At 32.4% G+C, this 27,680-nt stretch overlaps 2 protein-coding genes across 2 annotated transcripts in view; one reads left to right on the top strand and one right to left on the bottom strand.

The window, feature by feature from the left end:
• Positions 1-6,153: 6,153 nt before the first annotated feature.
• Positions 6,154-8,100, bottom strand: LOC113400356 (sepiapterin reductase). The gene is made up of 3 exons (XM_026639905.2): positions 7,919-8,100; positions 7,650-7,773; positions 6,154-7,426 (listed from the first exon to the last, which is right to left on the bottom strand). The coding sequence occupies exon 3, from the start codon at positions 7,244-7,246 to the stop codon at positions 6,443-6,445; it is 804 nt and encodes a 267-aa protein (XP_026495690.2). The 5' UTR covers positions 7,247-7,426; positions 7,650-7,773; positions 7,919-8,100; the 3' UTR covers positions 6,154-6,442.
• A 3,305-nt stretch (positions 8,101-11,405) lies between these two features.
• The window catches only part of Snoo (Sno oncogene), a 65,587-nt gene continuing 49,312 nt past the window's right edge, over positions 11,406-27,680 (top strand). The window contains exon 1 of the mRNA XM_064217600.1: positions 11,406-12,828. Within this exon, the coding sequence (XP_064073670.1) occupies positions 12,013-12,828 (816 nt within the window). The 5' untranslated portion in view covers positions 11,406-12,012. The remainder of the gene's footprint in view (positions 12,829-27,680) is intronic.

Raw genomic sequence — 27,680 nt, 5'->3', positions numbered from 1 at the left:
ATCTAAAAGTGTCTAAAAAAAAATACGAGATGAAGGATATTCGCCTAGAAATTATTTTTTGGTCAAAACGGTCTCTGGCCTGACAAATATAGTTATATATATAAATAAAAAATAGTTAGGAATTGTACCGTCAATGGTGAGTAAATAAACGTACAGACAGCATCCTTTTGAAAATAAACCCAACTTGTATATTTGGGCAATATATGTTTGGCAGTTAAAAGTATATTGTATGTGTATTGAATCTGAAATGTAATGTAACATTCAATACATAATATGAAAAGAAGATTTGTAAATAAAACTATTTGAATAAAAACGATACTTTTATTAACACACAGCCTTTCTGATGAAATCATTTACACAGGTAGAAATAATCACAGTAATGCATACCAACGCTATTTTTATTATAATAATCCTAAACAAAAAAAATATTGATATTGATATATAAATATTGATGATTATAACCTGTGTACAGAATAAAAAAAACAACCAAGTGCGAGTAGACTCGCGCCCGAAGGGTTCCGTACCATTATCTATAAAACGGACGGAAGCGACGGACGGATAGCGGAGACTTAGTAATAGGGTCCTTTTTACCGTTGTACCCTTTCGGTACGAAACTCTAAAAAACATGATGAATTAAGAAAAATAAAAATTATGAATATATTGTCTCATAATATGTGTATATTTTATATTGCGAACAACCAATATTTTATTTGAAATTAAATCGAATAAAAAAGCATAAACATATTATTTATGTAAAATATTTTACTTACTTAAAATTTATAATAATAAATTTTAAGTAGTCACGAAAGTGCTGTCATAAAAATATTTTTCTAAAATATACAAAATAAATTTTCTGTAATCGGGTACAGTACAGCATTGACAGCTTTGATAACCATTAACGGCCGTTTTCAATAACCTATCTATGAGTACGGATAGATCGCTCTCGCTGATTATTAGTATAACTTATGTATTTTTAATTTGCGTTTCACAACCAAAGATATGTCTTATCTATCTTTAACGAACTATAGGTTTTTTTTTCTGGCTTTTATTTGTGCCAAGAAGGCACAGATTATTTCGCCAATGTCACGTGCAATGGAGAAGACACGGTAGAGATTGATCGGTTCGGTCGAGATTACAGGCTCAATTTAATTTTGAAGGCATAATAGTAGTAGACGGAATTAAAAACCCACAACCTAATAGGTATGTTCCGTTTGATATACCATGTTTTTTTAACGAAGTCAATAACGAAACGCAACGTTTTGACAGTTTCTACGTTGCTTTTTAAATTCATTCAGCACTTTTGTTCATTCTGAATCTATATACAAATTCGTAATCATTTAATTTTTGTCTTAAAACACACACGTGGCTTAGACTCCTTTGACTGTACGATATCGGTATCACTGGCACTGGCTAAGATCATTTAAAATAATTCCATATCATTGTCATCACTGCTACAATATTCCGTAATTAATACAAATTATAGCAACTTTATTTTCAAAAGGCAAAGTTATCATCCGATTTTGACAGAAAACCGAATGACGTCACTAGAGTTAGCTTCGTTCATTTGTCCGAGAGTAACTTAAGACTTTTATTGAAATGCTGGTAAGCACAATTTGAATGACCGTTCATAAAAAATCTCCAAGTCCTCCCGACGACGGAAAGTTAGTTTCGATAGGAAATGCTAACCGTCGATTAGTTATTGAAAAAATTTTAGGGCAGAATATATTTGACTGTTATTTCTATAGAATCTAAAGTAATCTTAAAAAAGTATCTTGAGTCTAGATACTGAAACTAGGGATAGATAGATTATTGAAAACGGCGCGCGCCTTCGTGAGTCACTTGGTCATGGACATTCTACCAACAAACAGCAATACTTAGTATTATCGTGTTCCGATTTGAAAGGTGAGTGAGCCAGTGTAATTTCAGGCACAAAAGTCATATTAGCTCCCAAGGGTGGTGGCGAATTGGCAATTTAAAAAATGTTTAATATTTCTTACAGCGCTACAGTCTATTATACTGTATATGGTGTGACCACATACCATAAGTTGGCCGATGTTCCTGTTCGCCTACCTATAGTATAAAAAGTTGATCTATATTTGATGATGACAAAGATTATGTGTTAAATAATATGTACATTAATAAACCAACTGTATTTATATTTCACTCAAATCCTTACGAACGCTGAGGAAAGAATCACGCGCTGAGATTCTGATGTGATACAGCTATTGGCGCGCCTTGGGAATAAAACTGACTCATTCGCCATGACCGTTAACTGCAAGATGTCGTTCACCGCCGCTCTATAGAGAACCTGCGTGCTTGAGTGCTCCGTGCTCGTAAGAGAACTTGCATGCTCGACGTGTATACTATATTATAATAATAATTAAATTATCATTATGAGAAAAATATAAGTATTTTATTAAAAATACCTTAGTGTTTATTATCTAGTTTGACTAGTCATTACATTATTGTTAGAGTCGTTCAACATTGACCCTACTCCTAATCAAAGACTATATTCAGACAGACAATTTACTCCACGTGTTTCTGTTGGTTAAACATTTTTCATTAACTATCAATTGTAGGTTATTTTTCAGGCGGAGATAGAATTAATGGTCTCGTTAGCGACAATTGACGTTCACTAAGTCGTAATATATTTAAATATTTTATATAAAATAATACAAATTGCTATTTTACTGTACTCATATATCTTTTACTTTTAATATACCGCTATATTTGATATGTATTGGTCTTAAATATCCCCAAAACAATGTCTTATTGGGTTTTGGGGTTGAATTAAATTGTTTTAAAAAGATACCATATATAAGACACTACTCCATTTTTTATATCACTATGTTTTCGGTTTTTTTTTTTTATTAAACATAAAATATTCTTGTAATTTTGTAGTAACGCCGCTTTTTTACCACTCCATACCAATAAACCTTGTATGAAAGTAAATAAAATGATCCACGCTCTAATTCATATTTTAGTAGTCCTTATCTTTTTTTTTATTTCCCAAAACTAACCAGATCTATGCCTTTATAATATTTAAATAATATATCTATAAATTCATAGTAACATTATTCTGTTATTAATTTTTTACAGTGGCTACACTAAAAAACTATTTTTTTGCTCTGTATCAATTTTGTAACGTCAGAGATTTTATTTAGATTATATAAAAATCCGAAAGATATGGAATATAATAGAAATGAAAATATGTACTAATAATTCTATTCATATATTCAGTTTTTACAAATACATAAATGTGATGATTGAGCATTTATATTCACAGAAAACAGATAAATTTATAAAAACAATTTATTGCAATTATAAATTTAATGAAGCTGTTCATGCTAATGATAATAATCTGTGATAAAATATTGACAGCATCATAAGGCCTTCATAGTCACATATTTTTATATCAGAACTAAAGAATAAGAGTCGATATTCACGAACAGGCAAACCAAGAAAATTCTTATTTTTTTTGGACCACTACGACTCACCAAAGTTTCATCATAATCGGATGAATAATTTAAGAACTCATTACAGCACAAACATACAAACGTTCGTTTTTATTTAAATAGATTGACGGCGTCTATATCACAAGTTCGATACTGAATACTATTGAGCTATTGTGTTACTAACATAAAATTGAAAAAAAAAGTTACCTAAAACGCTAATTTTAATTTTAGAATATAATCGCTACGCCAAAGCTACAAAAATATATTTTTTAATTATATTTAATATACATAAGTAATATTAAAGATTATTATTGCTTTTAATTGTACTTTTTTATTTTTACTTGTTTAATAATGACGACGATTTATTAAAATATCATTTTACTATGATAAACTAACTTGTATATAATTTAATCGAATCACATTACAATTTATATATTGGCCACGAACACGGTCCATCATTACTAAATATTGAGCGTATCTAGTTACAACTTTCATTCATTCATTTGTTATTTTGCTATGAAGACGTGTTTTGAATTCTAAATTCAAATTTAACATATAATAAAGTATATGTTGTCTATGAAACTGTCAACCGTAAGCAACCTCTTCCACTATTGTTTCCCAAGAATCTGTGGACTCTGTCTCCCAGGAATCGTCGTCATCGAAGTCATTTTCGTTGTAGTATGCCAGCTGTAAATTAAAATTTATATATAACCTCAAATATCATATAGTTAGTTTCTCATTATAAAATAGAATTTAAATGTATGCGTTTTCCCAATATAAAATAAATGAGTATAAAATACTATAGATACTATTATTTGTTTTATGCCTAGATAGCAAAAACTAGACGCCAACAGTTAGCCACTAATGACGTTTGACGAGTGTTAAGCCATCACGACATCAAGATATTTATTTCATTTAAATACTTTATTGACCACCACAAAGTTAATAGGACAAAAGCCGGACTTAATGCCTGAAGGCATTCTCTGCCAGTCAACCTTTAGGTCAAACAGAAAACCATGAAGGCGGTAATTAAAAATGAATTAACAATATATGCACATACTTATATAAAACTACATAAAAATAAACATATATATACATATCCATATAGTATCTACAAAATAAATATTGATCTATATGCTATACTGTCTATCGTAAAAACATATATATAATATAACATTAATTAATTTAATATTAATAGTGCATAACAGAAGTCATAAGAGCTAGGGGCTTTCTGACAATATGTGCTCACGTAGACGACTTTTAAAAGTAAATTTTGAGGTAGCTTTTCTAATATGTTCGGGTACTTTGTTCCATAATCGGACAGCTCGAACGGAGTAGGAATTAGAGACGAAATCGGAAGTGTGAGTAGGGACAGAAAGAAGATACTAATGTTGGCTCCATTTTTTAGTTATTTTGTAGTGCGATATTCTGTCTAGATCTTAGATTTATAATTATGTTTTACATGATTTGTTTTTGTACCCTTTGCCTGCACTTATTTAAAAAAGAAACATTCAATTGGATCCCTATCATTTGGATGTTTTTTTTTGGGAGTCTGCATAAATTGGGTATCTATGTATTTATATCATGTTATAGCATTTTAAAAACTCTACAATATACATAATCAATGCAAGCTACACAACTGATAATAATACAAAATTTAAAGAAGGAATGTATTTTATTTTTTGTTGCAAACATAGACAAAGGACAATGTCACAGAGCTGGTAAAGCTGTTTCTTCATTCATTCTTCATTAATTAATTCATTCTTAATTATATAAATATAAGTATTCAATAGAGCCGAGATGGCCCAGTGGTTAGAACGCAAACATTGTGAGGAAACCCATATGTGTCTAATTTCAACGAAATTCTGCCACATGTGTATTCCACCAACCCGCATTAAAGCAGCGTGGTGGAATATGCTCCAAACCTTCTACTCAAAGGGAGAGGAGGCCTTAGCCCAGCAGTGGGAAATTTACAGGATGTTAATGTATGTTAATTCAATATAAAGCTTTATAGTCCATTTTATTTATGATATAAATAAATATTGCAGTACCTACATATGCAGTAAATATTATATGATATAAAAACTTATCATAAATACCTCATTTTCATGCAACCTATTCACAGTATGGACTCTTATTTGAAACATCCAAGCTTGGCCGAGAAGTGCTACAGTACCACTGAGCAGTAGTGGCATGCTGAATCGACACTTCCAAGCCAAGTTCATTAGGAAAATGAATAGACTTTTCCTACCCGCCATTCTGGAAACATCTGGAACATTTAAAAATAAAAAAAATAGAACAAAAAACAAATCTAACTGATAAGTTAAATTATAATGAATCATATAAATTTAAGATATACAATTTGTTCCTGGTTTAAATTTTAAAATGTTTATGCATTTAAATTAAATTTAAATCACCTCAATTCACTAGTCTCTGTGACTTAACTTGTTCAATTGTCGAGTTATTTTTCTATTAGCTACTAGCACATGATTGAGTATGAGGGTCAAGGTAACAATGTTATTAACCTACATTAAGGTTATTCAATATTGAAACAATAATACTTTCACAATAGAATGACAACATTATACCATAAATTATTTGTTGAGTTCAAAACATAAAGAAAAAACAATAATAGGGTAAAAAAAACTTATGAATGTAACTCATATATTAATAAAAAGGGGGGACATTGAAAACACAATTCAAATTCAAGCATTTATTTAATAATATGAATTGCATTCATAAATATATTTTAAGCACATACATTAGACACACATATAATGGAATGTAATTAGAATTATATTGATAATTACAAATATCAACTTGTTAAAAATGCTACTCTATTCAACAAGAACATGTTAGGAATGAGATTCAATGACAACTTTCAAGCATCATATTATATAATAACAATCACAAAAATTTACCACATTCAAGATATTCTAGACTTAAAAAATTGGAAAGATTCATTTTTAAAGAGTAATAATCATAATTTATTCAACATCAAAGATGTCAACATGTTCTCCTGGAGCAAATTTTCCAGAGAGTAAAACCTTCATGCACTTCTTTGCTGTAATCTCTGGTTTTATCAATGTGCCTTGACTTTTGAACGATTGAAAAACATCTTTCAGATTTTCATTGACAGCTTCTTCCAGCACATTGTCAATCATAGCTGTCTCCACGGGCCCAGGGGAGTAATTCAGTATTTTTATCTGTTTCTTTTCCTCTGCTAAGACTCGGAAATACATTTCTCTAGCAGCTTTTCCACTACAATAGTAGGCCATACCTCCCATGGGCTTGATCGCACAAAGTGATGTTATGTTAACAATAATAATCCTGTCTTCAATTTCCTCAAAAATTTTGAGGAACTGAGTGTTTAGGGAGATTACCTTAAACACATTCAGATCATAGTATTGTCTAAACTCCTCAATGTTCTCCATCCTTGATGTTTCCACTGCCAAGTTACCAAGTGAACCAACATTATGGAAAATCAGACAGTTTGAGAAGTCAATAGCCTCATGACCACCTATAGCCTGTTTGAGGATCTGATTCATTTCTTTTTCAGAAGCAGTGGAGAGATCAACAGAATTATATAAGACTTTAACCTTGTCTGACTCACAGAGACTAGCAGTAACAGCAAGTTCTTGCTTCTTACGAGCCAACAGCAACATGAGCGATTGGGGTCCAAGATGTTTCGATATTTCCACAGCAATGGCTCTACCTATACCTTGAGACGCACCAGTGACAACACAGAAGGATGGTCCGGACAAGTCTATGTTAGATGATGATGAAGCCATGGTTACTTACAGAGATTTAATCAACAAGTCACTCCTGCAACAGCTTCTCTGCTTCAGTGTCACCGATTACTGGATCTAAATCACAGCCTTCTCTCATTAATCTGTCAATACAGTCGGCTCTATATGCTGCTAAATTTTCTACAACCTTATTCTTCTTCTTAAGTGCCTTAAGTTTCCGTTCTGAAATTAAATATATAGTACTATTAATTGAGATATTTGAAAAATTTTAAATATAATAAAAAGTAACCAATTTAACGTACGTTAATTATTGCGGTATTTCAAAATGTGACAACAATTTAGCTGTGAAATGAACCTTAGATAACCTTGTAATTAAAACAATTGATATAATAACTTCACAAACATGTGTTTAACTGATAAAGCTATTAAATAACAACATCATTACCCAGTACTGCAAGATAGTCCGCCGAGTCTGCTAATTTATCACTCTTCTCTGGTTTAAAATCGTCTTCGAATTCTGAAGCAACTGTCGAATCTACAATTTCACAACCCCAGGGATCCATCAAAATCTGTAACATAAGTATAAATATAACATAAAGTTTATTTATAATTAAGTCCAAATGAGACAATAAAAAAGCCTACTTTTCAAGGCCATTTTAAAGCTAAAAAAAACGGCAGTCAATAATTTACTAACCATCTATGTCTGTTACTTACTTGAAGGCTTAACGCCGAATGTTATTAATTTTTAATCAGTGAAGGGATTTTGCACAAAAAACCTGCTACAACATTGATATAATGAATAGTATAAATGTCAATGATTGACAATTCGAAAGACTAGTTTTTTGCTTTTCTAGATACAGACTTTACACAGATAAAACTAAACAAACCTTTAAAACAGATAATTAATATAAACTCGGATACTTGTCAATTCAAATAAAGAATTTATACAATGAATATAGGTAGTATCCGAAAATAGGAAGATAAATTATTTATTTGTGGAAGAAAGAAACGAATGCCAAATTATCTTTATTATCTAGCAAAGTGTTTTGGGTTATAGTAATTTAGCGTTTATAAAACTTACGCGTATTTTAATGTGCCGTATGTAAAGTATTTATAATATTATATTATGAATTTACAATTATTTTAAAATTAAAATGTTTGAGAAAGTAAATTGTCTTTATAAATCATAGTACTTTGTTTAAATTCCACATCACCACAATCTGTAATAATTTTATTATTAAGATAAGTACTAAATAGGGTCTTCTATATTTAAATATTCTAATTAGAAATTGCAAGTTCTTTAAAAATTAAATCAAATCGATAACTTCAATTAGGTCATATTTACAAATATGCCGCTTAAGGGCTAAAAACAGTATGGATACATTCCTTTGTATAAGTTATAGTTATAATAAAACTAACAATGTAAATCAATTGTTCTTTGGAGTTACCACTACTGACACATAACGATAACCCCAGACAAACGTGCGACAAAGTCCAACGGAAATCATTATAGATACGAAATGTTATATAATTCATTAATGTAATAATTATATTAATTATATTAAAAAACACATAGCTTAAGAGATCCAATTTACATACTCAATGCAAATTCGATTGTAACCAAAAATGCTGTTATATTCTTAAAACAAGTTACAACAGTAAGTGAAAAAGACCTCTTTTCTACAAATGTGATATACCACGATGCTATTTAAATATTTTAAGAGAGTTTATCTAATTTACATGATCCTGACTAAACGGAAGTACACCCATACTGATAGCATCAATATAAGATAACAGAATAAACACTAATTTTCAAAGACAACGAATAATGTTTTGATTCAGCATTGTAATTTCCTAACGTAGAAGGCAGTAGGAAAAACTGATGACACATCAAAAATTCTACCACGAACTTGAGAGAGAGACGAAGAAGTTAACGATAAAAAAATATTTGTGAATATTACGTATATCTTTACATTAATCTTATATGTTTATATAACTAGGCTTAGATCTTCTGTATTTCGTTAAAATACCGACTTACATTTTAAGGTATTAGTAGATAATTTATGGTCAGACATACATTCAGACAGACTTTATTCTTTTCACCTTTAATAAATAATATATTAAATGCATTCATTATCATCATAATTATATTTGTCCTCTACATTGGACATTAGGAGACCACAGCACGCCACTAAACCTAATTTCTAGTACGTATACGTAAGTATTTTTTAACTACCAGAAACAAAATATTTGTGATGCGATGGATTTAACAAGCCTCATTTTAACTGTAAGCAAGTTATTGTTGAATCTTAATTAGAGTAATTTCAGTGTTTTTTCTAATTCCAATCCAATCTTAATTTTTTTTCGATATCAAAGTAATAAAAGTTAATGCAATTAATATTTACTATTTATTAATATTGTGCTAGTTAGGTTACAGCGTTAACTTATTTTACGCATGTTCGGTGAGGTATCAGACATCTTCTGATCTTTGATTTTTAAGAATAAAAGTGTTTTTTAAAAAAATCTGAAAAATAAACATGCTTTGCAAGTTTATTAATAGATATATTTTCTAAATGTATCAACAGAAAGAAAACAGCAAAAAGAAAATTCCAATCTCTTCATTTTTAATTTCTTGTTCGATATTTCGACAACGATCAACGGTAGGTCAAAATTTTATATGAACTAAATTGTAGAGCGTAATAACGGCAACGAAAAAGTAAATTATCGTAATTTTCATATCACGCCGAAAAGACTTACTGCAAAAAAAAATGTGTGTATGTTCAAGATGGCGGAGTAAAATTATAAGAAAACTTTGTTAGCCCAATTACACAATATATAAAAATCAATCGTATACATATATTATACATTTTAACAGGTATAATATAAGGACTAATTAATATTAGGAATATTAGATATAACATTTGTACGCTTGTTTTTTTCTTGCTTCGTTATATTCGAATATTATTTGTTGTCCATATGAATTTTAAAAATATTCATTACAGGTTTTTTCCGTAAACTCTTAGGACGTTAGTCTTATAATAAAAAGAAATAAAAATAAGTTATGTAATATTTTGATTAATTATTTCTTAAAACAATTTTTGTACATTGTTTTCTTCCAAGATTTGTTTTGTTCTGTGACCGCTCGAACTTCTGCCAGTTTCTTTAGGTCGTCGCATTAACTAGAGTGCTCTATTTAATTATTAACTGTATCAGTGAGGTGTACTACTACTACTGTATAAACGGCGCTTACATTGAAAATGAAAATACACAAGTACCATTTAATACATTTTGAGGTTTGTTACTCAAAATAGAGTTCTTTAAGAAATAAGTAATATAACTTAACAAGTACGAGGTATAAAGGTATAAGCAAGCTTATTCTAAGCCTTCAAATTTAACTGGTATTCGAAATTATAAAAAAGCTAACTTAACAAAGTACGTGAACTAAATAAATTAAGTTACCGAAACGTCATAGAAAACGCGAAAGTTTTATTTAGCTACTAACTAGGTTCCAAATGATTACTAGCAGAATATGACGTAACGAGTCTTAGTAAAGTATCACTACAGAAAAATACGGAATGTAATGTATGTATGGGTACTCAGCAGCACGATTATTAAACGCTTTGTTTGGTGCCGCTATTGTAAATCATACTTTATGGTTTTGGAATTGAGTTGGATTTGATAATGCCGTTGGATATAACGCTATATTTATATTGTGTTATATTTAAAAATAGTTTATAGCACTCTACAAATAGAGTTCTATTTTCTTTGTAGTTTTGTGTTTAAAAGCAGTTTTCACAGATCTGCGAGCCGTCGCACTAGACGCAGCTGCCTCCTTGCCCCGCGTCCCGCAGCCCTCCCGCCGCGCGTCCCGCCGATACCCCGCGCGTGTCGCGCTTTCATAGATTATAAACACAGATACATGAAACCCAAAACACAATGTAATGGCAAAAATGACTTGGTCTCTGAAAATAAAAAAGAAAAATTGTATTTTAAGAAATAATTCATTAATCTTTATTCTCTTCCTAATAATGAAATAAGTAATCGAAGTAAATTAAATAATTAGTAATAAAAAAATATAATTTTCAAAAATGATATTTTATGTAATTCTATAAATAGTACACATTTTTTTTTTACTTATGTGGAATAATAGTCTCAATTCCAATAAGTGTATTAATTTCTCATTAGAAGTTTTACACAGTTGAAGAATTTCTCACAGTTGGGGTGGAATATGAATCTAATTAGATAATTATCTTTTTACCTATATGGAGATTTTAGTATAGCACATCTATGACACAGGCGGAGCGCGGATCGCGCCGCCATTCTGGATATTTTGACGGGAAGGTCGGTCACGTGACTCGGCGCGGCGGCGTGTCGGCGCGGGGGGCGCCGGCTAGACTCTCCAGTAGCCGAGCCATCCGTCTGCTGCTTTGACTGCGCCCGCTCGTCGGAATCCACGCCCTCGTCTCCCGCGCCCGCAATACGTCGACGACCGACTCGGACGTTCGACGTGCGACCTTTTCATTTGGAATTCGCGGCCGAACGGCCGGATCGAGCATTTGCACAAATTCGAATACGGGTGGGCTTCATTTCGGCGAGATACTGGCCTCGGCCGCTTATTTTTGCACGGTTTCGCGAGCGGCGACGGGGCGGAGACGCCGGGTGGGCGCGCGGCGGCGCGGTGCGTGCGGCGGGCGACGGGCGGACGGCGGCAGACATGGTCGGGCCGCTCGCGGAGCGCGACGCGCGCGCGCCCGCCGTCGGGCGCTAGACGGGCGGAGGCCAAGAATCGCCGCTCAATCGCGGCGACCATGGACGTGGTGACGCCGCATATTACCTCCGTGCTGAGGACGTACCAGGCCAGCGCCCCGCGCAGCCTGCAAGGCCCGGGCGGGGGCGGTGGTCCCGCGGGGGCGCGCGCCACTGCCGCGCCGCCGCCACCGCCACCTCGCGCCGCGCCGCCCATCCTGCTCGCTGCTGACCCTGTGCTGGGCGAGCGCGGCGAGACCGCACTTGAGGGCGAACCTATCTCCTGCTTTAGCGTGGGAGGCGAGCGGCGCCTATGCTTGCCGCAGATCCTTACATCAGTGCTGACGGACTTCAGCCTGGAACAGATCAACCGTGTTTGCGACGAGTTGCAGATCTACTGTTCGCGTTGTACACCAGAGCAATTGCACGAGCTGAAATCAACGGGCGTGTTGCCGCGCTCGGCGCCCTCGTGCGGGCTGATCACCCAGACGGATGCAGAGCGCCTGTGCGCGGCGCTTCTGCACGCACCGGCGACGGCAGCTCGTAAGCTACCAGGGTTCCGCGTGTATCATGAGTGTTTCGGAGGCGCCCGAGGTGTGTGCGCTCCAGAGCTAGGGCTAGTGCAGTGCATGGAGTGCCGCGGGGTGTACGGGCCGCGACGGTTCGTGTGCCACTCGCACGGCACGGAGCACCGCACGTGCCATTGGGGATTCGACTCGACACGATGGCGACGTTTCCTACTGGTGTCAGAAGAAGAGCGCGACCGCGAAAAGTGCGGTGCGTTGCTGGACGAGCTCGCTGCGAGAGATTCGCGCGAGACTCAACCACCACCGCCGCCTGCACTCGTCAAACAACAAATACCACTCAAAAGAAAACAGGTACGTCTGCTTCCTTGCATAAAGCTTTCAGAAATAGGAATGTTTTGCTATTCGGAAGTTGCATTATTCATTTGTATTATAAAAAAACCTTACCAGGTTTATGTAGTGATTTCATTTAGTTTGATGTGTATGCCGCGAATAATGCACTTCACTCAACTAATCCACAATTATATAAAAGAAAAATACAGTATTCTGAACATGAACTTCACTGACTGTATTTGGAGCAATGGCTATTGTATTTAGAAGGAACTGATCCAATCTGATTTGACAGCAGTTATATAAAAATGACAGTAAAATTCTTCGTATACGGTAATGAATATTTGTATTATTTTATATTTGTTTCGAGTGTTGTCCAAATAATCGCTACACCATATTTTAATAGTTGCCACGTAAACTTGTCATACATCGTAGATCAACGATTCCAAAGGTCAGCATAGTAAGTTCTAATTCATATTCAGTTACTAGAACTCGTTGCCAAAAAAGTTCTTTTATATTTTTCTATTCAATAATTTAAAAATTAAAAACAATGGATGTTAAACATTTAACGTATGTCATTCTTACTCAAGTAGAGTTACATCTAAATTATATGCATAGAACTCTTTATGGGCTTAACTTCTCCACGATCATCACGATCTATATGGAATTTTTGATGAAATAAATTCTATAAAAGAAATCCCGCGCTAAATGATCCGTGGCAATAATAATGATCCTTTTATTAAGATTTACTTAATTAAAGAATTCATACTTGTATTTTTGGTCAGTTTTAGTCGTAAAAGTACTGGCACTACGAATTTTCTTTATACTTTCAAATATACTAATAATTATAAACTAATAATAATAATAAAAAACATAATAATACTACAAATGACCTAGACTAAGTTTCGAATTATGACTAAAATAATTATTATATCATCGCAATCATAGAACGATGATGTATCTGCGTGACTTTGCATACATTCATTAAATCGCGTTCAAGTTACAAGTTAACCAGTGGTTTAAACATGAAAAACTATTTAATACGTATCCTAAAAGTAATAAAACAAACGCAGCAAGTACACTGGCGACTAGAAAATACATAAGAATTTAATCTAAACTCAAATATTATTTTTAATGTAATGTTTGCAATGTACTTCTTACGTTACGTTTTGGTGTGAAAATGACGTAAATTATAAACTAATAGCACACAAAAACACAAGAAATTAAACAATTTATGGCAGAAAAAAATACTACTCCCTATCCTTAAGTTTCACCATCTCTCATGAGACACTCACGCATTAAATATATATTAGTCTAGTTAAATCTTATTTTAAAACAAGTTTATTGTAACAAATATATTATCTGTAAGTAATATTTTTGTTAAGATTACTATCCATAAACTGAACATTGATTTAAATAATATCGTACAGTGTGAAGTGAAATAACAGGATTTGTGAACATAATCTTATTATATATATGCCGACAAAAAGGTTTTTCGTTCACAGATTAACTAAATTAACTTAAATATTACATGTTAATATTTTTTGTTACACTTTTGCTGGTATCTTAATTATTCTATTAATCCGATTTAAAATATAAGCAAAAAAAAAAAAAAAACTAAATACAATACTGACGACTACATTTGTGTTAGTTAGTTAAATAATCTCAATTATCTTTCTGTAACTTCAGTCTTCGTAACGACTGAATGAACTGAATTAAAGATATTAAATTATTTTTTTAACTTGAATATACTCATTTGTTACTCGTATGTAATGGCTGTACATTGTTAGAGAAATTATTGTATTTTCAATGTACACACGGCCTTATTATCCGTAATGGCTTAATTCCAAATATGTTTTTTTTTAATTCGAATGTACACACAGGTTTATCATTCGAAATCTTAAAGTAAATGTAAATATGAACGCATATCGGCGCACGCAATAAATAGCTTCTCGCCACACGTGGGTGTTTATCGATCTGCGTAATTACACGTCTGAGTCTATGTCTACTTATTTACACTCTACACGCTTTTACTGCGTTTGCTGAACCATCAAAAGCGGATAGGTATTGAGGCCGCTTTCAGATTAATTACTGCGTAAGTTTGGATTCTGTGATTCGAATGGAAAAGTGCATCGTACTAACATTAAAGTTCACAATGACGCAAATATTTTTAATTAATTATACACTGATAATAAATTAAACAATGCTCTTACATAATCGTCTGAAATAACAATATTGGTAGCACTATTAATTTTTTTATATATTTTAGACATTGGCGCAAAAAATATCGAACATCTACACGGCCAATGCGCCGCCAATGTTGGAAACTATGATGTTATGTCCATTGTACCAGTAATTGCACTGGCTAATACTATATATTCCTGTTTAGAGGTAGGCTATGTGATGAGCGGGTGGCACCTACCCACGCAGGTTTTCACAAACCCCTACATCTAAACAAAGCTTTTTTAATATGTGAATTAGTCCAATCATAAGATAATACAATGAGACTTGTGTTAAATACTTCACCAAGCTGCTCCAATTGGCCCTAATCATCGTTTAAGATTAACGTGCTCTCTGGACCATTATACACACAACAGACTTGACAATGTATATACCGTGCCGTGAAATAACCCTTTATCTTTGGATATGGTCGAAAAAAATAAGTTTATCAACAGACAGATTATTATATTTATCTATGAATATGTTAATCTTTATGCGTGTCATTTATTCATGTCCTTGTGATGTGTGATGTACGTAGATAATAGAAATTATACCTTTTGTTATTTTAATTTACATCAATGCTGAAAGAATATTTGCACGCGGCTCTGTTCCGGCTATTCTGGAATTGTTATCATATCTGTATTTAAATTAACTAGCAGTATTTGTATGTTTGAATCTCATAAAGTATAATACGGTGAGTTGATAAGGTCTTACAGCTTCAGGTCAAGGTATAAGATATCTCTATTCCAAATTTCATCGAAATATGTTCAGCCTTTTTGCTTGATTGAACGCTCATTGGTTGTTTCAAATCAGACTAGGCGATCTTAAGATGAGCACGAAAGAACTAAAAACACTACAAACTCTACTCTTTAAAATACTTTTATAGGTTTAGATAAAACTTAGACAATTTCAAGTGAAATTTATCTGAAGTCGTATATGGTTTTATTTGACTGCCTCGTTGGTCTAGTGGCTAAATATAGAGACGCTTATTAAAGTATGTAATCGTATGACAACGTTAATATAATATTATGGCCTATGTTGAATTTCTTAATAAAGATAAATTAATATTTGTATGTACGTATCGAAACCATTCATCTGATTGTGATGAGACTTCGTGAGTTATTCTTTGTACAGCTGTTCGAAGGCTCCCATCCCAAAAAGAACTAGATTTTTGTTGGTATGTTTGTAAACGTTTGATGTGGACACTAGGGTGTCCCTTACATGACCAAAAAATTATTTTTTTTAAATTTCGATATGAATACCCTCTATTTTTTTTATAAATGCTAAAACATACTCAAATATGAAATTTCATTCTTTTTTACATGATCGCAACCCGTGCCGACCAAGTTACAAAGTTTATTAAAAGTCATTTATTTACCTGATAGTTTTGACCGCTATAAAACTAACGTAAATATATATCAAACTATATATAAATACAACAAATGAAGTGAATAAGAATTGAAATAAAATAAGATAAACATTATTCTTTAGTTAAAAATATAAAATAATAATAATCAATCAGGGGTAACTGATCTTTAATGTAGTTTTTTACAGTCTGCATACAAACTTTTATGTTCCTGGACACAGTACAACAAGAATTTTTTTTACTCTTTTTCAACTGTTATAATTCCGTTAAAATCTTGCATTAATTTGACCGCCCTTTCAGCAGAGTCATTTACAACGATCAAACGATTAAACGTTTTTTTTTTTTTACGATATTTTTAGTTTCCAAAAAAGTAGCATTACCATTCCAAGAAGAAAATATCTAGTGTTTTAAAGAAAAAACAATTTAAATAACAAAAATAAATACATCAAGTAATGTAAAAAAACGCACAACAATTTTTAGGTCAGTTCTCCCTTGGATGAAACTTAACGTTTGCCAAAATCTGAGTTTTAATCCCTGTTTAAGTTGGCAATCACTTTCATTTGTTATTATCTTCATCATTAAAAAGTGATACAGTGACTGCCTCTTCACATAAATACCATGAGTGATGGCTAAATTTGCTTATATAAACTTTATACATTTTTACATTAATTTTCATACTCTTTAAGCGCCTTTAAGAAGCACACATTTTGGATAGGAGCTTTCGTCGCCTTAGTGCATTCGAGCCAAGGTTTAACAAAACAAATCAAAATGATTCTAATATTTTATTCTTTATTCAAGTAGGCTCATAATAGCACTTTTGAATCGTCGTGCTGCCACTGTTTCGGAAAGTAGAGTTTACCAAGAAGAACCGATAAGAAACTGAATAGTTAGTCTTTTCCAGCATTTAAATTGTAGAACTTTTGTCAATAAAGTACAATTAAATTAATATATATCCTTCCTGTGAATCAACAAATACTAAGTCACTTCCTCTTTATCATTAATATCTTGTAGGAGTAATGTGTTTTTTTAACTTTAAATTAAAATTACTATTAATAAAATTATAAATATAGAAACGACTACATCCATCTCCAAGAAGAATGTTGAATACATTGCGAATTCGGAAACTAGTTGTTAGAAGTTTACCTTTCGTCCTCGTGCCTATACAATGATGGTCCGATCACTGTTCTTTTTTCGAAAGCATATTTAATATTGTAAATATAATTATGTAATATTCTTGTAAACATATTGTGTCGCAGCTTTAGTAGTTTTAACTTTAATATTTTGCCATCCAAAAAGTCTGTGACTTCGTCAGGTACATTTTTCTGAAAGTCAGTTTTTATTGATTCTGCCCTGGATTTTTTTAGCTTCATAATAATATTCTGAACCGAGGATTTATTAATTTCTGCTCAGAATAAGCGCTTCTAAAACCGAATGAAGAATATAAACGGAGTCTCTTATGCTTATTGGGCATAGACATAAAGCTGCGACAAGTTCAGGTGTTATGACATTATTTCCACATCTTTTCGATTTTTTTTCAGGTCAGAAATGTCTTTGTTAAAATTCTTGCTAATCAAAATCACTTCCTAATCACAAGATTTGCACTTTACTGACAGTCCGCTTAACTTCGCGAATATTGTACAAGTTTCACCTACACTATTGACTGTGGGAACTTGTCGATTAGATGGTAATTTTGCACCTTTTATTTGACGGCTGACAATCCGATAAAGAAAATATGGTGTTTATCATTTCGTAATTCTATCGAAATATTTATAAATATTTGCAATAAACAATAACGCACTAAAAATCTTAAAAATAACGTAAAAAATGACAAACACAATACGTAGTTAGTGGTCGCAGCGCAATACCCGCGGAACTGGTATGGAGAACAATAAATCGGAAGTCGGCACGGGTTATCTTTAATAAAACGGCCTTATATTTTTTTCTAGGCAATATTGGGTTATTACTAAAGTTTTAAGAAGGTATGAGTAAAAATATATCGAAGTTGAAATTCAAGGGATACCCTAGTGGACACCCTAATTCTACCCGTGCGAAGCCAGGACTGGTAGCTTTAGTATTAAATAAATGTTGTATCAATTTTATTCCTATAAAAAGTTTTTCCTTGGTAATAAGTTATAATAAGATTCCAATAATTATCTTACAATTGACGAATTCTTTTACTTATTTATTCATTAAGGACCACAATAGATAGATAACCAGTTCAGTTTTAAAAAGATACCGGTTTCCTTATTAGACCACAAAGCTTATCACTATTACGTCATTATGAAACCTGATGTTGCCAGTTATATATTCCTTTAAAAATTATATTATTTACAATATAGTACAATATAATTTTTTTATACTTTTTTCATTGTTGATGATTTTGTAAGGATTAATTAATTTATCTTATCATTTATAATTTCGGCTACCAGATTATAATGATAAACAAGTGATATATTTGCCGCTAGCCACGTGTTTTATTAAGGTGGAATTTTCCTTATAAAATCTCATAGTGCCAATATTGTGCCAATCATGAGACCTGAGTCAACAGTGTTTGACATAATAAAACACTGTGTTTATATGCGTGTTTCGGTATAATACAATAGGTATATCTATATAAATGGATATAAAATTGGATTTTATCTTTATAATATACAGGCAAAGTGCACCGCCTATTAAAAGATAAAATGTAAAAAAAGAAGAACATTTCTTTAGGCGTCGGTGCGCGGCCAACCATGGGAATTTATAAGATAATATATCCCTTATATATAATTTGATTAGCTCACTGAACCTTCAAACCGTAACACCGTAACACGAGATATTATTGTCTTTGGGCCTGTGAACTATTACTACTAATTTAAATTTAGTTTTATATTAAAATGGAGGTTTTAAAAGTAGAGATAGTATTTTTTTTTATAAATGGTAATGACTAATGGGCCGCCTGCTAGTATATGGTCACTAACGCCCATAGAAACTGGTGCTTTAAGAAATATTAACCATTCCTTACATAACACCTAAGCGCCACTAACTTTGGGAGCTAAGATATTATTTATCTTATGCCTGCAGTTATACTGACCTACTCGAACTTCAAACCGGAACACAACAATACTAAGTGTGAATAACTGTTTGGTAGAGATCTGGTGAACCGTTGTAAGTTAAAATTTCTAATTGAACGAAATACGATAACAATATTCTAATACGAAATGCACAAACCGTTGAAGATAAAAATTATGTTATATTTTATTATTAGAATTGTATTAAAATATTCCTCCCTTCGTATTTTGTAACACAATTCGTTTCATTATTATCTCTTCACGAATATAAATGTATGATATAGTCATCTTTACATAGTATAAAACAAAGTCGCTTTCTCTGTCAGTATGAACCTTTGTATGCTTAAATCTTTAAAACTACGCAACGGATTTTGATGCGGTTTTTTTTAATAGATAGAGTGATTCGAGAGGAAGGTTTTTGTATAGAATACATAGACAATATAGTTAAGTAACACTGATCATTTTAAAAGTTTCTAATGTGATGTCGTAAATTTATACATTTTTTTGCGCTTACATTGTAAACGCTGGCTGAACCCTACTAGATAGATCAAAATAATGTACTACAGAATTGTACACCTCAAAAATGTCTACAAAAAAGTCCACGATGGTATGTATCTATCTGTAAGTGACAACCCCCACTAACATTTTTTTGTCATTTATTTTTTACCACAAATATTGGCTAATTTTCGAAGCGATTTTAACCTATACAGCATTAATCCTTATCCAATGAAATCCCTTAAATACATTGTTGATTCAATATTGATCTATATGGCCCTTTACAGCATATGATTTAAATGAATATTTTCGAAGATATTACAGATTAAAAAATTGCGGAACGTAGCGTTTGCGGTGGTACCGGCCGGCCGGGGCGGCGGGAGCGTGCTAAAGGCGCGTCGGAGGCCGCGGTTCTCCCTGTAGCACTTTGAATTTAGCAGCGATCGGACGCGGTTATTATCGGAGCTCTCTAGCGATTGAAATAACAATCCATACTTCCAAACTAATATTATAAATGCGAAAGTAACTTTGTCTGTCTGTCTGTCTCGCTTTCACGCCAAAACTACTATACCGATTTAAATGAAATTTGGTATACAAATAGTCTAGAGCCTGAGAAAGGACATAGGCTACTTTTTACTTGGAAAAAGTGCTGTAAAGGGTTGAAAAGGGGGATGAAAGGTTGTAAGTTGTTGAAAGTATTGTCATATTTAGAATTTTTAGAACTAGAAGCATAAAACTTATATTTTACGCTGTACACTTATAAAATAACATATCATGAAACCCACTCAGGGGGGAATTTTGGATATTCTACCCCTAAATGGGTGAAATAGGGGTTGAACGTTCGTATGGATTTTTTTAAGTTAGAAACATGAAATTTTATTTTTGGTATACTGATTAAAAAGGAGTAGATATCTAAGTGTTTCTGCATATTCTACCCCTACGGGGGTGATATAAGGGTTGAAAGTTTGTATAGAAGTCCGTCATTTTTAAGATAGAAACATGAAACTTTATTTATGGGCTACTGATTAAAAATTAGTAGATATACGTATTTAAGCGTTTCTTGATATTCTACCTCTGAGGGAGTGAAATAAGGGATGAAAGTTTTAATGGAAGTCCGTCATTTTTTAAATTAAAAACAAAAAACAGTTTTTGGGACACTGATTAAAAATGAGTAGATACGTATATAAGCGTTTCTGGATATTTTACGCCAAAGGGGAGAAATAGAGTTTGACATTTCGTATATAGGATAGTTTGGAAGACCGTCATTTTTTAAGTTAGAAGAATGAAACTTTATTTTTGAGCTACTAATTAAAAATGAGTAGATACGTATTTAAGCGTTTCTTGATATTTTAGGCCTAAAGGGAAAAATAGGTGCTAACATTTCGTATTCAGGTTAGTCTGGAAGTCTGTCATTTTGAAGTTAATAGCTCGAAATTTTATTTTTGGGCTACCGATTAAAAATGAGTTGATTCGCATTTAAGCGTTTCTGGATATTCTACCCTAAGGGCTGAAATACACACCAATGTGGTATACAACGAGGTATTACATTAATGTAACATTTTAAGTTAATTTGTAAATATATTCATATTCTACGCGGGCAAAGCCGCGTATAACAGCTTGTTTTAATATAATTTACTATCATAATTTATATTATATTATTTAGTATGAAATAAAATGTTTAAGTATATATAACAAATTCCTCGTTTATGTTACTACTATACAAACTAAGGTCAATGGAACAATTACAAAATTATAATTATGTTGAATTTTAGAATATGTATGTATTTTAACTATTTAGTATGCTGACAATATCACTTGTACAAGAGTGTATGCCAATTGTACGGAGTTTATACAGCACAATTTGAATTGCATCAGTCGACCATTTAAAATTTACATTTCGTGATTGGCAATTCTTCAGTTTAACGGTCTATTCAATTTTGCCGGTTAGCATTTGCACTTAGTTTCACATTATACTACCGGATTTACAAGCGATCGTGATATCAAATAAACTGCAAGGTGTGATACCTTCCCCATTCAGTCGGCGTATCTTCATTCGCTTAGTAACAGCGATAGGTACTTACGTTGGAATACTTGCGGAATTTAATTTTATAGCATTATAAACTTTATTTGCAAGTCATAAATGTCAAATTAACTTGCATGTTAGTCTACTTGGTGCTCCGTATAGTTGTTTATAGACGCGCGGGCGACAAACTGCCCAGAGCGCTTTTAATTTTAGTGCTAAACATTTAGAGGTATATGCTTGTTAGTGAATTTGTATGGAGCGTTTAATGTGCGTTCTATGAAATGAGTATGAGATGTAGATATGTGAAAGTTTCACAGAAATATCTAGACTAAAAACTGATCTAAATAACAAAGACTTAAATAGTCAAATAGCTTTAAAACCAACCGGTTAATTAAGCATAAAATACTTTATTTTTTAACGATGTCTCGTAATTTGAATACTCATACTTACTTTTTAGGATCTTTAGAGCTGAATCCATTGGGAAATTATTTCGTAAGAATTACCAACTACTATGTCGGGGTCGAGTGTTTATAAAATACATACATTAGATGGCTATCCCAGTTTTATATATGGTGTGATTTAGGTGTATGCTAATTTTAATGTTTCATCAAGTTTGACGTATTAATAAAAATATGCGTCGCTTCGTACTAACGGGAATTTGTATTAACTTTTGTTGACTGACTTTTCTTCTAAAATGTGGAGTATATTAACTCTTCATTTTTTTTATTATAATAAAGCCATGTCGACACCTAAGGACATACTTGGGCAGATTGGGTAACTCTATTAAAACGTTATCTAAAACGGTCTTGTTCACGAGACATTCGTAGATAATGTCGAAATATCGAGCTCCACCAAATAAAAATAAAAAACATGGTAAATATCCCGTTTTAGATAATGTTAGTAATAAAAATAACCATGTTAATTTAAAATCTATTAAAACGCTCTTAAATCTTCCATCATATCATAAAATAATCCATATTGAAAAAGGTCTGTATTTGTTACAGGTAACAATTCTTCATTCTGGATATTTCAGAATAGTAAACCTACCAAAAGCGTTACAGCTACCGGAATTCCTAATATATATGAATTATAGCTATAATTTTTTTTAAATATTGCGATCAACTCATTAAGAAAGGCCATTCTAATGTGGTTTTAGTCATAATCGATCACGTGTCTTGTCTAAAGACTAGGGAAAGCCAAAGAGCCAAAAAAAAAACTTAAATTCTTAAAAAAATACTGGCCACAAAAAGAGAGCAGCTAGCAGCAAAATATTTCTATTCAAATTTAAAAAAAAAACCGTTTCGAATAAATTATATCAATTGATATTTTGCATTGAATATGCGTTTCTGAATCACAAGTAATACTTTTGTATGCAACTCAAGGCACTGATTGCTGTTTGTTTACCAATATTCTGAATGTATGGCTATCTGCATGTTCATCACACGCGATTTTAGCTCGCATCGTTTATGCAATAAGGTTTATATTACCATGGATTTACATCTGATTTAACCCAAAGATTTGCATTAGTACCGGTCGGACTAGTTACACGTGAGTATCAATAGGGAATTAGCAAGTGAATTGTGTTTTACATTTAGTAAAGCGATTTATTTTTAGTAGCGATTCGTTTAAACTCGACGATGACATTTTTATATCTATACTAATATTATAAATGCGTCAGTAACTCTGTATGTCTGTTACTCTTTTGTGGCCAGTCCACTAAAACGACTTCAATAAAGTAAGTTTGAACTTCAAGGAAGGACATAGGCTCCTTTTCTTGCCTAATACGTAACGACCAATCCCTAAAACGCTAGCGAAGCCGCATGCGACAACTAGTTTAGAATATATTACATACTTTTGGGTAACCTTAAATATAATTTACCAAAAGTATCATTTGGAACTTTAGCCTTTTCTCTTCACAGACGATATGAAATTGTCTTTTATGATGTCCTCCTAATGAATTACGCACACAGTTTTCATTGTTATAAAAATCTAGGTAATTGCGCGGGAAATATTGTAGCACATAAATGCACTCTCTGTTTCATTACTCTCTGAACACATCCAATTAAAATCCAAATCTGACATTAGTAGAAAGAGTTCAGGCTTCAGGCGCCGACCCACAGTTTCACATTTTTTTTATGGCACGGGTTTGTATCTGCTCATTTTGAACAGAAATATGTGATGAACCAGGCCGTGAAAGTATGCCGTCGATGGACAGCCTCTGTTGACAGTAGGAATAGTTAATTTTGTGTTCAAAAAATTTGATTTGCAATTTAATCGGAAACGCCGTTTGGATACCCGTTCCACGCGTTCGTGATTTGTACTGTAATTATTTTACATTTGCAACATTAAACATAAACATTACATTTACATTTAATGTAAATAACTTTAATGGAATATTTTATGTTTATTATGATTAATTTCTCAACATTAAATGGATCTTCGTACAGTGAAACCAGCGGAGTTGATTACAGAATTCAATTAAATATAATTCAACTGTTGTTATTGGTTCTGTATAGTATTATTTTTATTTGCGTTATTCGAAACCGAACTTAAACTAGCAATATTTTAAATGGAATATAAAAAAAAATTATTTGAATTGAGAACCTAAGAGCGTGTATTAAGATAAGTCAATAATCTTCCACTTAGTTTTGCGCGGATGAATCCAGTTCAAAGTTAAAAATACAATATTGTATTTATAACTACATTATATTTTCAAGAGTAGTGTGTTACAAAAATACATAAAACAATAACATTTTCTAAATACACGATTCAATTTTTACTTCTCGTAACACTGTTATGCTAAAGGTTATTGTCCCAATTTATCCCAGTAGATCTTATCTAATTATTTTATTTCCGTAATAGCACATATATCTGGCAGATGTTATTCTGATTATCGACTTCATTCAAATACATAGAAACTCCAAGTAATACCAATAACATTAATGGTAATGACCGCACGCGTAACTTGTGAACATATGCAAGTACATTGCTCTAAAACCCATTAGCAACAAACGACCCCATATATCTTCATTCTTTATTGGCTACCGACCACGTGCTTACTCTAACACACATATAAATATAGTCTACTGTAATTGAAACAAAATAAACCTACCAAATATAGAAGTCATCCAAAATTGCGAAAACATTTTATATTATTTAATAATATTGAAGTCATTTAAAATATATCATATTTAAAAATATATTTTAAAAGTTAAATCGATTCCAATCGATTCGCGCCTATAAAAAAAAGGGTTTTTCTGGCACTGAATTCTTAGTAGCACCTCGGAGTGAGGAAAAAAAATACTTAAAGCCGTTGGGTTGGTTCTGCGTCTGATCTCTCTGGTCGTGTCGGGTTGTCGACCCTATAAGACTATGGAGAATGAGTAGAATATAGAGTGCACCAGTGTTTGTGCACAAACTGCACTAAAATACATCCATCTTTGATAGAAACCCTTGAGAAGATCGTTGAGAAATATGACTTATGATAATGACAACAGAGATTTTCATATTTTTAAAAATTAATAATGTTTACAAAGATTCTACTGCAATGTTTCGTTTTTTTACATTGGTCTTATTTGTTTATAAAAAGCGGGTATGCGTGTATGAAAACGTTTTGTTGACGATTTGTTTAACATTGTTAATCGATGTATAATCATGGATTCATTCGAATCATTCGCTTAATATATTTAAATCAATTCTGTGAAATTATGAAATAAACAAAATATATTCGAATAAATTCAGCCATGTTTTATGTAAATGACGTCATAACATACGAAACTCGGGACTCCTGTACGAGTCCAACGACATTACCTTCGTTAAAATCCGTTGAGCCGTTTAGAGTTAAGTCTCTAAATAGAAACATATACATGCAAATTAATTAAATTTATGTAGAGATAAATTAATAATTATTAATGTTGCACTTCGAATAATATAGTCATGCTATTCACGGTCAGTAGTTTTACAGCGAACATCAAATCTGATTTTATAAAATATAAAATAAATATATATAACAGAAATGTGGGATTTTCTTTAAAAAAATTGCGTGTTTGAAACTGAACGCTACTTACTACGCTAATATACACATAAAATCATTTGTAGTTACGGAATTTTATTAATTATCTTAATGTTGCTGGTAATTATGACATTCGTTAGTTCATTATAGAATAAAAAAAATGTGTTCCGTGCAATTGCTTCGGTCGTAAAGCGGAACTAAAGCTTGTAGGAAGATTTTAAAATCGTATGTAGAGCCAGTGGCTGTTGTAGATATTTTATGTACCCATGATATATTTATATATATATATATATATATGGTGCAGGTAATTATTAGCACAAAAAATTATATCTCACTAATCAATATATTATTTCGACAGGTTGTTTTTTTATTTAATCTTTTTTCTTGGAAAAGCAACGGCATTAAGCCGTACGTACACACTGTATATGTACTATATTATTTTTTGTTTAATTTATTTTGATATTTGATGTTTCTTTAAATACAAAATCTACGAAATACATGAAACAGTTCTTCGACATTATGAAAAATCATGCCACGATATGCGCTGAGCTTTATTATACTTGGCGGCATCCTGTGATAGATTTTTTAATTATATTAGTAGTGTTAAATATTTTTTTGTAATTGTTTGATTCGTATCCGGTATCTTGTATCCGGGTGATACAAGTAATTTTTGCGATGCTTAATTAATTAATTAATTAATGATTTTGTTATGATTTTAATAATATTAGGTATTAGATTTCTATGAGCATCAAGCTTATGTTACGAGTAGTTTCAGATTTAACATTTTTTTTTCTTGTACACGAATTATCACATCTCATATCGTTGAATATATTCAATGAATATTTTTGAATCTTTACATAGTATAAAACAAAGTCGCTTTATCTGTCTCTATGTCCCTTTGTACGGTTAAATCTTTAAAACTACGCAACGGATTTTGATGCGGTTTAATTTTAGTAGATAGAGTGATTCGAGAGGAAGGTTTTTGTATAGAATACATAGACAATATAGTTAAGTAACACTGATAATTTTAAAAGTTTCTAATGTGATGTCGTAAATTTATAATTTTTTTGCGCTTACATTGTAAACGCTGGCTGAACCCTACTAGATAGATCAAAATAATGTACTACAGAATTGTACACCCCAAAAATGTCTATAAAAAAGTCCGCGATGGCATATGTCTATCTTTTAAAGATAACCCACAATAAACATTTTTTATCGTTTACTTTTTACGAGAAATAATAGCTTATTTTCGAAGCGATTTTAATCTATACAACATTGGTCCTTATCCAATGAAATACCTTAAATACATTGTTGATTTAATATTGATCTATATGGCCCTTTACAGCATATGATTTAAATGAATATTTTCGAAGATATTACAGATTTAAAAATTGCGGAACGTAGCGTTTGCGGTGGTACTGGCCGGCCGGGGCGGCGGGAGCGTGCTATAGGCGCGTCGGAGGCCGCGGTTCTCCCTGTAGCACTTTGAATTTAGCAGCGATCGGACGCGGCTATTATCGGAGCTCTCTAGCGATTGAAATAACAATCCATACTTCCATACTAATATTATAAATGCGAAAGTAACTTTGTCTGTCTGTCTGTCTAAATGAAACTGGACCGATTTAAATGACATTTGGTACACAAATAGTCTAGAGCCTGAGAAAGGACATAGGCTACTTTTTATTTGGTGTGCTGTAAAGGGTTGAAAAG

Source organism: Vanessa tameamea, chromosome 17 (assembly GCF_037043105.1).
Source record: "Vanessa tameamea isolate UH-Manoa-2023 chromosome 17, ilVanTame1 primary haplotype, whole genome shotgun sequence".
Classification (NCBI taxonomy): Eukaryota; Metazoa; Arthropoda; class Insecta; order Lepidoptera; family Nymphalidae; genus Vanessa; species Vanessa tameamea.
Note: the sequence above shows the minus strand (reverse complement) of the source record. Positions and strands in the feature narration are given on the sequence as shown.

What these genes read in the sequence shown, in the direction of transcription:
- LOC113400356 (XM_026639905.2), bottom strand. Translation starts at nt 7,246, where the DNA reads ATGGCTTCATCATCATCTAACATAGACTTGTCCGGACCATCCTTCTGT.